Here is a 14,548-nt window from a genome sequence, read left to right on the forward strand (position 1 = left end):
ATTTTGGTGATGAGAAAGTCTTTTTAAAATACGTAAGGCAGGAGCATAGGATTCAATTGACAAAATTGTGGGAATTCAACATTGTAAATTTATTGTAGACAATGAATGCTGCTTTGATCTTTGATGACCTATCGCCGCCTGCAGTCTGGCCAGCCAAAGAGGCTTTATTTGGCCACATTAGTCATCATAAGAAAAAAAAATGAACAAACGTTCAGTAATTGGGAGATTTCACATAACTTCTCTTGAAAAACCAAAAGATCCAGTAGTGTTGGGCCTGTGTTACTGCATGGCAGCAATTAGTCAAGGAGAGCTTGCCTGCCCAGGATGGGCAAATGTACTACATTTTGTGTCCATCCCCAACACTCCACGTTGTACCCCAAATTCTTTCTTGCTTTGTGTTGTCTGCTTGGCTCTCGTAATCATTTGAGTTTGCAACCCTCGATCCATTTGGAGAAGATGCAGGAAGGAATTTATTCCTGGATTAAGAATGGAGAGCCCACATCCCGGTCTTACCTCCATCCCTGGGGCAGGGCCTCTGGAGGAACCATTTAGCTTCAGTGTGCCTCAGTATCCCCATCTGTCAAATGGAACTGAAAATAATGCAGGCCAAACCAGCTTCGCAAAATTATAATGAAGATGAAAGAAGATAATCTATTGAAGTTCTTAAATAGGTTGGGACTGTTGGCCTCTGTTCAAAATGGAAAGGTCAGACTCTGTAGCAGGCCCAGCTGCACTGCTATCAGTTGTCACGCTATGGTGGGAACCTGTCTGCCAGGTGCTAAATTCAGCTCCTGGTGTCATTGGGGGTGGCTGCTCACATGCTGTGATGCTAATGGTTTGGAAGGCATCCCGGGAATCTGCTTCCCTGTTCCTATATGTCCCGTCTCATCTCTCTGCTCCAGGTGGACAGCTGGGCCCTGGGCGTGCTGCTTTACACTCTCATTTATGGAACAATGCCCTTCGATGGTTTCGATCACAAAAACCTCATTCGGCAGATCAGCAGCGGAGAGTACCGGGAGCCCACGCAGCCCTCAGGTGCGTGCCCTGTGGAGGGTCAGGGGTCCAGGGGAGAGTGATCGGCTTACACTACACACACTTTCTGCTTTTGTTTTAATAAGTCTGTAAGGAGTCTCCTGCTTTTTCTCTTTCTTCTTTCCAGAAAAGTCATCCCTAGCAAAGCAGGCTTGTTAGGCTATTTTATCCAAAGCTTCCCAAATAAAATTGTCAGTACTAATATTCTACATGGCAGGTTAGGAGTCCTGTTTGTTTTCTGTGCAAACCTAAGCAAGTCAGTTAACCTCTTTGGATGCAGTTTTGCCACTATAAATTAAAATTTTGGAAAAGGTATATGTGAAGTCCCTTCCAGCTCATGAACACATATAAACCACTCTCCCTAGATTGTAAGTGAGGCTGGCACCTGCTCTTCCACTTCTGTGCCCCTGGCCAGGGGTATGACTCCTGGGCACTGTTCCTTTATCGATTGTTGCATAATAACTCTATCCCATCCCCACGAAAGCAAACGGAGCAGTTTAAACAACCATGTACCCATGTCTCTCAATTCTGTGGGTTGGAAGGGCTCTCTGGCCTTGGTTTCTCCTATAGTTGCCATCAGACTGCAAGTGGGTCTGCTGCTGGGACTGAACGTGGGACATCCCGGTGCTCTTCTGTGTGGGCTCTCTCTGTGGGGAGCCTCCACAAGGCCTCTCTTTCCAGGAGGGAGCCTGAGCTTCTTTCACGGCAGCTCAGGGCTCTAAAAAGGAGGAAGAAGCAGCTGCCAGGCTTTCGTAATGTCTGTGCGTGGAAACCCAATACTGTCACTTGTGCCATGTTCTATAGGTCAAAGCAGCCCAGGTCAGAAGCTCTGTCTCTTGATGGGAGAGCATCATGCCTGCACAGAGAGAGTGTGCACAGGTGGCTAGCTTTGGTCATCTTTGTCAACAAATGAAGTTAACGCAGGGACGTCATTTATATACATACTATATATATGTTGTATGTGAGGGGACTTCAGAAAGTTTGTGGAAAACAGGATTGAAAGATAATATGGATCTTTCCACAAACTTTTTCCACACACACATACACACGTACACACACAGCTGATTCTCATTATTTGCAGTAGATATTTTCCAAAAGGTTGCTTTGAACCCCAAATTAGTGAATACTGAACCATTGCTCCTGGGGGAATCTACAGTTTAGATTTCTGTTGGCCTCTGCTCACAATATTTTTGTCAACCAGTCGATACATAGTCTTGATTTATGTATATGTCTGTTTAAAGATGTCTTATTTAATATATATTATTGATTCTAATATATATTGTTGATTCATTAATATCAAACTCAATGACCAACAGCACTATAGTTTATGCCTGAACGAAGTTTCTCTAACACCCATTTTTGTAAGGCTCATCACAGCCTTCTTGCACTTAGGGACACTGGACAGCCCTTCGGCGCTGTGTTTGGGGGCCATTTTAAATAGTGGAATCACCAAGAAAAGTACAACAGTGTGAAAAGAATGTCATTAAATAGTCTGAGAGAAGGACACTTTACAGCATCACACCTGAAACATGAGGCGAGAATGTGGCCTTATTCAACCTCAACTGCCAACACACGCATGTGTTGGGGAGACCCAAGGTTTTCACTGCCCTGTGCATGTATGAAATGACTGCAAAATAACTGTGAGAATAGATTTTGGGGCTATAAATTTTAGCAGGTGGGCGAATTTTCAAATATAGAATCTGTAGATAATGAGGATGGATTGGGGTGCGTGTGCGTGTGTGTGTGCGTGCATCTATCTATTTTTTCAATAAGCCAGCCTGTTCTTTTTGGGAAATTTCAGGGTGACCTAGTGTCCTTATTTACCTCACCAGCTAACTGGTGCCAATGCAATTCCTGGCACATTGCAGGGGTTCAGGAAATATTTATCAAATGACTGAATGAATGAGCAACCTATTACTTTTAAGGGGGGCAGCTCATCCCAGCCCCCATTGCCAGGCCTTTGCCAGCTACTCATTAGCCTACATAAGCAGCTGGGGGAAGGCATCAGCTTCCCAGGTTATAATTCAACCCTAGCTGAGGGAATACAGTTTGATCTTAAAAGTCAGTTTATCAGCTGTGAGAACCAGTTGGTTCTTGTGTCCTCCCCAACATCCCTTTGGGGCTTTCCCTTAATTCTCTGGCAGTAGAAATGTGCAAGTGGGATTTTCCAGACAGGCTGTGAACAGGTAGCAGATACAGATCAGCAGTCTGATCCGACAGCTCAGTAGGACATGGATGACATCAGAGAGGGAAAGCAGGTGTGTTTACTGGGCGTGGGTCTCAGAACCCGGCAAGACCCGGGGTGAGGCCGCTTTCACTGCCCAGGTGTGTCAGGTGAGTGCCTCTGAGCTGCTCTCCATCCTCTTGTCTCCAGCACATTTTCCCAGTGACCGTGAGCACTGCATGTTCATGCAACCCACCTTTGGAGGAATAAAGAAAGCCGTGGCGATCTACACCTGTTTTCCCTTTTGGTAAAATCATATCCACCAAAGGATTGGGTTTGGATTCTTTCCCGATTCCGTGGCCTTTTGCATTTTAGAAACACCTGAGATGATGGAGAGCTCAGTTGTTCCATGACATTCCTTCCCTCATAAGGAAAGATTTGACAGGATGGTGCACTGGCCAGTGGCCCTGAGTCTTAATTATGCTTCTGATGTACAGTCTTAAGGGCATTGGCTTGCTGCTCCACAGTGTGGCTGGACCAGGGTTACAAATGGATTTTTCCTAATGTGAGTGTGTCTCTTCAGCCACTCCTGGAGGGCCACCCCTGTCATGAAGCCGAAAGCTCCCATGTAATGCCTGATTCCTTTTGTCTCTTGCCCCCTAGATGCTCGAGGACTCATTCGGTGGATGCTGATGGTGAACCCTGATCGCCGGGCCACCATTGAGGACATTGCCAACCACTGGTGGGTGAACTGGGGCTACAAGACCAGCGTCTGTGACTGCGATGCCCTTCACGACTCCGAGTCCCCGCTGTTGGCACGGATCATCGACTGGCACCACCGTTCCACTGGGCTGCAGGCTGAGGCCGAAGCCAAAATTAAGGGCCTGGCCAAACCTGGGGCCTCTGAGGTCATGCTGGAGCGACAGCGGTCACTGAAGAAGTCCAAGAAAGAGAATGACTTTGCCCAGTCTGGCCAGGACTCAGTGCAGGAAAGCCCATCCAAGTTAAGTTCCAAGAGGCCCAAGGGGATCCTGAAGAAACGAAGTAACAGTGAACATCGCTCTCACAGCACCGGCTTCATTGAAGGCGTCGTGGGTCCTGCCTTACCATCTGCTTTCAAGATGGACCAGGACTTGTGCCGGACTGGTGCACCCCTCCCGAGCTCCGCCGATGCAGAGGTGCCGGTAAAACTCAGTCCCAAACAGTCGGCCACCATGCCCAAGAAAGGCATCTTGAAAAAGACCCAGCAGAGAGAATCGGGTTACTACTCGTCCCCAGAACGCAGTGAGTCTTCCGAGCTGTTGGACAGTAACGACGGGATGGGCAGCAGCATCCCTTCCCCCAGCCCCCCAGACCCAGCCCGGGTGACCTCCCACAGCCTCTCCTGCCGGAGGAAGGGCATCTTGAAACACAGCGGCAAGTACTCAGCGGGCACCATGGACCCGGCCCTCGTCAGCTCCGAGATGCCCACACTGGGATCCTTGTCAGAGCCCGGTGTCCCCACCGAGGGCCTCTCCCGGAGCTACAGCCGTCCTTCCAGTGTCATCAGCGATGACAGTATCCTGTCCAGCGACTCCTTCGACTTGCTGGATTTGCAGGAGAATTGCCCTGCCCGCCAGCGCATCCGCAGCTGCGTCTCTGCCGAAAACTTCCTCCAGATCCAGGACTTTGAGGGGCTCCAGAACCGGCCCCGGCCCCAGTACCTTAAACGGTACCGGAACCGGCTGGCAGACAGCAGCTTCTCCCTCCTCACGGACATGGATGACGTGACTCAGGTGTACAAGAAAGCGCTGGAGATCTGCAGCAAGCTCAACTAGCTGTCTGGAGCGCAGGGGTGGGGCGGGCGGGCACCTTGGAGGAAGGAGAGCAAGACTTATGCCGACAGGCTGTTTACCTCTTTGCTGGCCATGAGGATAGACTGAAAAAGGATTGGTGCCATCTCGCTTGGCCAATTTTGCAGCCTTGAGCCAGCGCCTAAAAGGGAGAATGGGCTCTCTGCCAGTTCTACTGCCAGTCAGAATTTGGGTCCTAATTGGCATTTGCTTATGGCACCTCCTAGAGGACCACCTGTCCAGGAGGGTGGTGTTGGCCAGCACTTAGTTGGGGGAGGAAACATGGGAGAGGAAGCATTTCCCTAGATGTTATGCAAGTGCTTCTGGGGGAGGGGTGAGAGTGGCTGCGGCCATCTGCTTTGGGTGGGCCCTAGGAGCTTGCTCCTTTTCTCCTCACATTAGCAAGCTTGGCCTGACTGCATGGAGCTGGCAAGTAGATGTCAGCAACCTGAGGTTGCATCGATGCTCAATTGATAGTGTCTGCTGGGTGTCCTGGTGTGAGTAGCCCAGGCATGTCAGGAAGGAGTGCTGTGATTGAATAGTACTGTCTGCCATGGGAATGGGAAGGGAGGTCATAGCCCTCATGCCAGGTCATCTTTGACCTGGCTAAGCCCTGGGAATCAAGTTAAGGCATCCTGTGAGATCTACATTTGTGCCACTGGTGTGGCATTTGTCAGTTTGCTACTCTATCTTGAATGAAAGACAGGGCCTTGGTCAGAGAGAGAATGCGCTGAACCCTGCTGAGGACATAGGGTCAGCCCATGGTGATATTTTGGCTCCTTGCTGTCCACCTCCTCTTTCTTCATGTCCACCGTGCTCTTTAGCACAACCTCCTGAGGGTGGACAAAGCAAAGGACGGTGGTTTCAGAGGTCGAAACTGTTGTGTGTGACAGAGCACAGAGCACAAGACCTTCTGTGGTCTTTGCACAGATGGCTGGAGGTTGATGCACAACGGCAAGGGGCAACTTGTCACTTTCTTTAATGTCTCAATATTAACTGGAATGCTGCCTCTTGGGTTCTCACCTGCATGAAGGCTTGAATTGGATGTGATACTGTCCATCATCTCCAAAGGATTGCCTGTCTCAGCCATCAGCCCCGTTCACTAAGAGCAAATGGTTTCCCTGTCCACCTAGTGTAGAATCCTCAGAGGTAGGTGAGTTTGCCTCTAGGGAGTTAGTGTGTAGGGGGGATATCTGGATGAGGAAAGACAGGCAGAAGGTGACTTTTCCCCAAATATAAGTGTTCTTTGTCATGGTTTTGACTTTGACATGAACTCCTGGGCTTTAGGGAAAAGGAAAGTTCCATTCATTTAAATGACTAAGGTGTTTGGAAGAGCTGAGTGGGTTGGGAAGAAGCTTATAAGAGAGGGGACATTTCCTCAGAAGTCCTGCAGGTGGTTCTGGAGAAGGCAGAAAAGAGATGTGTCAGGACTCTTATCTTAAAAACGCAAAGAACTAGGTGTGTAATTTCTAAACACTCAGATTACAGGTGACAAGATGTCACTCCCACATGGGACATCTTCAGGATACTGGGCTTGGAATTAATGGTGTCTTTGGGATGACTTCTGATTCTACTGTCCTGGGCAAATCAAAATCCTTATTTCAAGATGGTTGACCACTCATAGGCACGTCGAGAGATTGGAGGACTGGTTTTGGGGATATCTTTGGAAAAACCAACAAGCAATAGTCCATAGGGAGATGAGAAAGAATTCATTTTACAGCACTGGGTTAATTAGAATGAGATTGCCGTTTCCTCAAGGAGGAGGTTCTGTTTCTCCCCATGCCACCAGCACTGCTGATTTGGCTTGAGTGTTCCTTCAGGTGGAGCTGAGCAGTGGTTTATGGGAGCTGCCCAGTTTCCTTTCATTCAATTCCACCTCCTTCCTGAACTCCAACAGAGGTGAAAAGGGAAAAAAAATCTGCAGATAGCAAATTGTGTGTGGGGGTGTGGGGGTGCACAGAGAGCAGCTGGCAGCCTCTGTGCCCCCTACTTCCTGCCTCATTTTGTGCAGCCTTTTCTGAGCAGCCTATACTGCCACACTGCTGGCCCCTCGCGCATGGCAGCTGGCCACGTTGGTAGCTGTCAGGACGTATAACGTCCATCTATTAACCAATTTTTCCTTTTGCCAGGTGATTATGTCTGTTTGGTATTTTCCATCATTCTAATCTTTAAGTAAAAGTGAAACTATTAAGGAAAATCATTCTACTCCCTTCTCTCTCCCTAAAAACACCTGTCTATCCTCTTTTTGTCAACAAACTCAGACAGTGGATTGTGGCACAGAAAGTCCTCCACTCAGAGGCTGATACTCAGTTGAGTCCCAGTCTGCTGTGAAGTCGCTGGTGGTCTTAGGCACCTGAAGTGTTTTCAGGGCTAAGTTTTCCTTTCATTGAGCGCTGAAGGGGTAGATTAGCAGGTCTCTCAGGCTCTGCTCAGTTCCGACATTCTGCTGACATCCTCTGGTTCTAGATCTGATGCTGACTGTCCTTTCAAGGAAAAACTTGGAATAGAAGGAAAGGCCCTTTCACAGCAGCTCCCTCTGCTTCCTGATTAAGTCCTGTCATCCGTACCAGCCAATCCCCTGCCAAGGAAGTTATGCTTGATTCATTTCCATGGAATTACAAGTGAGAGACACTTTTATGATCTGGTGGACAGAGCAGGAGATTCTATGTCGGCTCTCCTGGTCCTTTCCTTGTCCCTGTGGGCCTTTCAGCGTCTCAGTTTACACATCTGCCAAAGGGGTAGAATTATACTTCTTTTTACAGGTAAATTTCAAGGCACGATCAGTTTTCAGGAAGTGCTTCAAGACCCCAGGCGAAAATGAAAATGCTAAGTACCCTCTGAATTTCCATCCCTGTTACCAGGTGCTGCTTCTTCAAATGTGGGGAGCACTTTTCAGGGTGAAATTCAGGCGAGTTTTGCCCAGGCCTACTGTCTTGAGTACAAATGTGAATGATCGACTGACTGCTTGTTGCCAAACTGGAAATGTTCTGTAGGGATTTACTGGCATGGTATCATTCCTAGAAGAAAAAAAAAAGAGAGAGAGAAACTTGACTGCACATTTTTAAAATATCCATGTTGTGATTTTTAATTTAATTTCTATTTTTTTTTTTTTTGGTAATAAAAAGTTGACTTTTTTATTTGAATTTGTCTTTTTTATTTATTGGTCTGAAAGGCATTTCAAAGGTATTATAATAATATATTGGTGTAATTTAATTGGTGCAACATGCTTTATGGCTCCAGTCAAAATTGGTTTTCGCTCATTTGATTGGTTTGAGCCCAGAACATCCTACAGGGGAAAAAAAAAAAAGCTGGATAACCACCCAAAGTGTTTGTATTTTCATTGGAAACTGTTTTTTGTTTCATTTTGTTTTTGTTTTTTTTGTTTCTGTTTTTATTTTTAAATTAAATAAATTGCAATGAACTGAACTGAACTGGGACCTTGCTTCTTTATTTGGTTGTTTTCCTCTTAGTCAAGTAAGTGACAGAATGGGTGTAAGCAACAGAAGCCTACCCAGCCTAGCTTAAGCCAAGAAGGGGGATTTATTCAAAGTTCTCAGAAGAGGACATGCAGCTCTCAATGCAGCTGGAATCTAGGACTGGAGAAGTGAGATCCAAGAGGACTACGTACTCTCTGCTTCTCTTTGCACACTAGCTTTATTATTGTAGAGCTAGGGCTGGGTCCTGGAGCTTGGGTCACAGACCCCTCAAGCCTGTTGTCCAGGCTGGGTCACAAACCCTTCACATGCAGGTCTACGAGCTAGGTAACTGGAAGAAAGATCCTTGGAGCCTTGGTTGAAGAGAAAGTAGTCTTTATTTCTGCACACACACGTCTGAGAGCTAGGCAGTTGAAAGAGAAACTCAGAAACTCAACTGCTACCGGTAAAGTCCAAAGAAAAACTGAGCAGCTGCCAGCAAAGTAAACATGCTTTCTTTTTAGATGCGAGCTCTCTGCTGGCCAGCAGTTCAGGGCTGCTGCTCCACACAACTCTCAAGAACACAAGAATAGCAACAAAACTAAAAAGATACATTCACATGCATGCACACAAACTCCACCTTCCCACGTACAATTTGTTTACAAAGAATGTGCTGCACCACACCCAACCGGACCTGAGGCCAGGGGGCCTGATTAAATTATTCTATTTTCTCAACAATTATCTTCCAGCTTTCTCTTCCCTGATTGTGTAACCCACTTTGGTTTACCATATAACTTTGAAATTTACATGTTCTCAGTTCTGGTTTCCAAAAGAGATGACTAACCAGGTAGTCTGGACTAGAGACATCATGAAAGGCTAACACTCCGCCACTCTCCCTCCTCACACTTCTGCTTCTCCTCGTGCCCCCTCCTAGGACACCTCTCTATTCCAAAGGCAGACAAATTGCTAACGTGATTGATCAGAGCCCAAGGTCTATGGGCCATTATTTCCTAGTGGGGAAGACCATGGTTCAGCCTAAAATAAAATGGCATCTTAGGTCCTATCTTGCCACCTTTGCCTGTGTGAACATACCCTCTAGAAAACTCTTGGAAAGAGAGATGCATAATAGGGTAAGACTGAGCAGTTCCTGGATCTTGACCATGATATTAAATGACATAGAACCCTGCCTTAGTATCAAACATTAGTGAGTCATGCTCTGCACCAAACAGTAATGTTATAGGATCTGTGTGAGTAAAGTCTGACTTTCTGAAGAAATTACAACTGGAACTCTTTTATGATATACTGGAAGGAAATCTGATGTACCATGTCACATTCAGAAAATAAAAGTTCAGGGCACCTAACTTAGTTTGAACTCCAGATAAACAATAATTATTTAGTATAAGTATGTCCCATACAATATGTGACTCATGCTTATACTAAAAAAATTCATTATTTATCTGAGATTCAGATTTAACTGGGCATCCTGTATTTTATCTGACAACTTAATCTGATGGAGTTTAAGGCTAAATTGATGAAGTGTTGGGTATGGTATGGGGTTGAGGGATAGATGCTTATAATTTTGTGACCTGCCAAATTAGAACATGTTGCTGCCTTTTGAGCTGGGCTGAGGTGGGAAGAATTCCAATTCCAGTCTGGACTTGATGATTGCTATTGAGTCAAATCGCCACAACTCTTTAGACCTCAGTTTTCTCATCTGTCTAATGGATATATTAATTGTTATCTTACCCAACTCTAACAGTGAAGAGCAAATGAGACAATTTCTATGAAACTACCTTGAAAGCAAAACTCAATATGAGTGGGAAACAATAGTCCTTTCTTTACAAGGCAATATTCACTGACTTTTAAAATAGGACATTAAAAAATGTTAGTCATTTGCAGAAGTAAGGGACTAAGAGGAAGTTTGCTTAAAAGTGAGACCCTTTGGAAAGACATAATTCTGCATCCAGATAGAGGGAATCACATGTGTATGACCTGGAGGCTGGACCAAATGTGACATATAAAGGGTAGTGAGGAAATAGGGTTGACTGGAGTGGCAGCAGTTGACATGTTGTCAACCGTTGGTGGGGTTAATGGGCAATGGTCACTTTAAGGAGGAAAATTGAGGGAACTAGCATTTTTTGAGCTTCTACATGATGCTCACTGCATGTTTATTGAGTGGCAAGTGGCAGAAACCACTCTGATCATGTTAAGTGATAAGACAAATTTACTGCCTCCTGGAACTGAGAAGACCAAGGAGTATGTCAGGCACAGCTGGATCCAGGGGTTCAAGAGATGTCATTGGGCTCTTTTACACTCACTCTCACTGGATGTGGGCTTCATTCTTAGGCAGGCTCTCTCTGCATGGCAGCAAGATAGCTGCCGGCAGTAGAAGACTTACAAGTTCCTTTTAGTGTGGGATCCTAGAGTCAGAGAGGTTCTTACTGTCTGAGCATTTATGTAACAAGGAAGGACTGTGATTGGCTTTGCTTGGGTCATGTGTCTCCTTCTGGCCCAATCACAAAGTCTTGGTAGAGAGGTGCTCTGATTGGCCAGCCTGGATCATGTGCCCACCCTTGTGGTACACTTGAACCATAGCACCTTCAGAGTCCTACAGAGTGTGGGAGTGCAGCTCCCCCAGAGAAAGGGATGCAGAGCTGACAAAATGTCATCCATGTTAGTCACATCTTTTCATTCTCAATTTCCTCACCTCCAAAAGAGCATTAACTACTTCCTAACTTTCAGATTTATTGTGAAGATATGAAATATAGTACCTAACAGTGCCTGGCACATAGATTTTTAATTTACACTGATAATCTCGGTGAAGACTATAGTAATTCTATAGAGAGGAAGTATATTTTGGGGGAAGATTTTAGCTATAAAATCATTGAATCAGAAAATTCAGCTGAAATTGGCTTAAACACTACAGGGGATTTATTAGCTCACATACCTGGAATTCTAAAGGTAGGGTAGATTTCATGGTTACTTAGTTCTAGTGGGAGACATGGACAATAAACAAATAAACAAATACCCCCTCCCCCCCAAAATTACACATAGCAATAAGTGTTATAAAGGAAATGGGTAGGGTGCATAGATGGAGCATTAAGGGAGGGTTGTTTCCTGTAGAAAGAGTAGACAGGGAAGCCATCTCTGAAAGGTGACCTTTGGGCAGAGATCTGAAGCTGAAGAACTAACTGTAGGAAGAGTGAGCATTCCAGGCAGAGGGAAGAGTATATGCAAAGGCCCTGAGGTCTTCAAAACAGGTCTTTACAGAGTTAATTTCTGGTGCATTGGCATAGGACAATCATAGTCCAGGGAGTGTGATGTTCTGTTAAACATATGCAGCCACATTCTAACGTGGACTGGCTGTGATCATTTATAACTTTGTGTACCCTTAATTACAAATGTCTTTGACAGGTGGTCCCCAGACAAGGAGTATGTTTCCACTGCAGAAATTCACCGCCAATTTATTGAAATTCCTGGAGAGGGTGTTTTTAATCCACAGAGTCATGCAAAGTTTGGGGCATGGAAACAGTGCAGCAGTGATGCTATGTGAAGTCCAGAAAGTGGACTAAGGTTCTTATGTAACAAGACCTGCCCCATCCTCACACAACTTTCAGGTTCCAGTAGGAAATGGTGTGGGAAACTAGCAATCAATTCTGTTTTAAAATTACGACAATTATCTTCTTCCTGATGAAAAATTTACACTGTTCATTTCTACCTGACTGGGAATATCCATCATGTCTTTACCAGCCGGTTCTCCCACCTACTCCCTGTGCTACTTTTCATTTGTGGATTAGTCTGGACAGGCTATGTTATGCTGAAGTAGCAGATAGACCCCGACATGTCAGTGGCTCAATATAATAAGCAGTTCTTTCTTGCTCCTGCAAAGTCCAACACAGGTTGGGCAGTTCCCCTTTCATGTCACCTCCAAGCAGGCACTCGGGGATCTGAGCTCCTTACATCCTGTGGAGCATTCTTGGGCTTCTTTGCTTCTTGCTGTGCAAACAAGGGAGAGGGCACAAGCCTGAACCTTTTAAGGACTGGGCCCGGATGTGGTGTGCGTCATTTGTGCCCACATCTCATGGGCCGGAACTCAGTCACCTGACTCCATCCTAACTTCACGGATAGTCTTCAAGTCTAAAGTACATAAAAAGTAGAAAATAAAATGGAATCAGATGAACACTTTGCAATGTTTTTGCCACAGCTTATTTTTGCTTCCCATGGAGAGCAAATAAAGGATAATTATTTTAAATATTAACCAAGCGTTTACTGAACAGCAGTCTGTGTACCTACACTTTATGTACACTATCTCTATTAATACTCCTCATATTCCTTCTCTCCATTTTTACAGAAGAGGAAATAGTTTCGGAAGAGTGTGGTAGCTTGCCCCAGTTACCCAGTTGTTAAATGTAGAGCTGGATTCAAGTATGGGCTGGGGTGACTGACCTCCAAGCCCAACTCTTAGTTGCTCTGTTGTGCATCTGGAATGATCCTTCTGCAACTCAGTCTCTTGATCATAAGCCCCAACCCCTGTTCATGTAAATAGCATTTTCCTGCAGGAGCTGAACAGATACCAGGAATGGAGATGCTGGCCCAAGTCAGTGCATTCTCCAAATGAACATGGAGAAGAGAGAAACCTCCCCCCCCCCATACCCCATTAATGTCAAGTTTTAGGAGACCCAGTCCCAGCAGATGGAATTAATGGAATGATTCAGGTTTCTTAACTACTACAGAGTGGGATGGGATGGAGCAGGTAGTCTTTCTCCATCCTGAGCCTCTGCAATGGCTCAGAACTCAGCAGAAGGAACAGTAGACCTCAGCAGCCAGGTCTCTTCTGTCCACAGCTGTGTATCTATGCACGCCAACAGGGCTCCACATGCTCTTTCCTGTGCTTTTATGCCTCAGGGGACCCTGCTTCTAGAGGGCTGAGAATTCAAAGCAGCCCGCTTGGAGCCATGTGGAAATACAAGATGCCATCTGGTCTGCATGGACCTTCCTGGGGTCAGGCACAGCAATAGCAACTTCCATCATGCAAAAAGCAGGGTATCCCCATGTCTTCAAATCCCAGAGCAGGACGATGACACAGGCATGGCTCCAAACCGGATTTCCAGAGGAGCACTTCTCTGTCAGGAGAAACAGGGTGGGGGATAATCTATTTTGGAGTCAGCTGAAGAAAAGGAACTCCAAAAAACAGCTAGCCTAAAAATGTTCTGCAAATTGGAATTCGTGAATCATTGAAGCTGAAAAACATCTGATTCAGCAGTGCCTAGGGCATTCCAGAAGCTTCAGCCCCAGGCTTTGGAGCTTAGACAAAACCATGTGTGCAAAGCAGAAAGCCAGATGCAGGCCTCTGAACCAGTCCTGCTGGTTAGCTCCAGGGAGGCATGGCTGTGGATTCAATCTCTATAAAGTACAGATGGTCCCTGGAAGTGGGCCCTTAGATTGGCTTCTCATAAACGTGTATAGCTGGGCACCATGATGAAATAAAGAGACACGGAAGGCCAGGGGGGAAATAGGGGAACAACTCATCATCACATGCTCATGTCCTATTGGGATCCAGAATAGTGGGGTCATGTTGCCCATGAGACTGTGTGGGAGCTAAAGAGAGGCCTGAGAATGCTGAGAAGAGGATTCTAAAGTGAAGGGACAGGTTAGAAGAAGCAAGTCATCCTCTAGGGTTTCAGTGCAGTTGCCACGTGCCAGTGCTTTGACTAGTGCGTTACCTGAGGTCCTCCTGTCCTTGCACCTTTCATTCTGGCCGACCTACTCACGATCCTGCCACCATACCCAATGCCAACCACATTGCTCACAGCCAAAGTCCTGTCTCTCATTGCTTTTTTCCTCCCTCCACCTCACCTGCCAAGCCATTTCTGCCTTCTCTTGACTCTTGAACTCTTGCTTTGTCTTTGTTTTTAGCCTCACACTCATTTCTTGAATGTGACCACTGTTGTGGGTTCCCTGGCATGGACCCTTGGGTCAGCTGGCACCCTCTACCACACTGGGCTACCTTGTTGTCTGACCCAACGTCTAATAAATGATTGGGAATCATCCTTCCAAGCCAAATGAGTCAGAGGGCTTGGTGTAAAACAGATGCCCATGCTGAGGTG

The 14,548-nt window shown here is 46.0% G+C and overlaps 1 protein-coding gene across 1 annotated transcript in view; it reads left to right on the forward strand.

Moving 5' to 3' along the window:
* NUAK1 (NUAK family kinase 1) overlaps positions 1-8,454 on the forward strand; it is a 71,672-nt gene extending 63,218 nt beyond the window's left edge. The window contains exons 6-7 of the mRNA XM_063074651.1: positions 903-1,035; positions 3,860-8,454. Of these exons, the coding sequence (XP_062930721.1) occupies positions 903-1,035; positions 3,860-5,013 (1,287 nt within the window). The 3' untranslated portion in view covers positions 5,014-8,454. The remainder of the gene's footprint in view (positions 1-902; positions 1,036-3,859) is intronic.
* Positions 8,455-14,548: the final 6,094 nt, after the last annotated feature.

This window comes from Cynocephalus volans, chromosome 12 (assembly GCF_027409185.1).
Source record: "Cynocephalus volans isolate mCynVol1 chromosome 12, mCynVol1.pri, whole genome shotgun sequence".
NCBI lineage: Eukaryota > Metazoa > Chordata > Mammalia > Dermoptera > Cynocephalidae > Cynocephalus > Cynocephalus volans.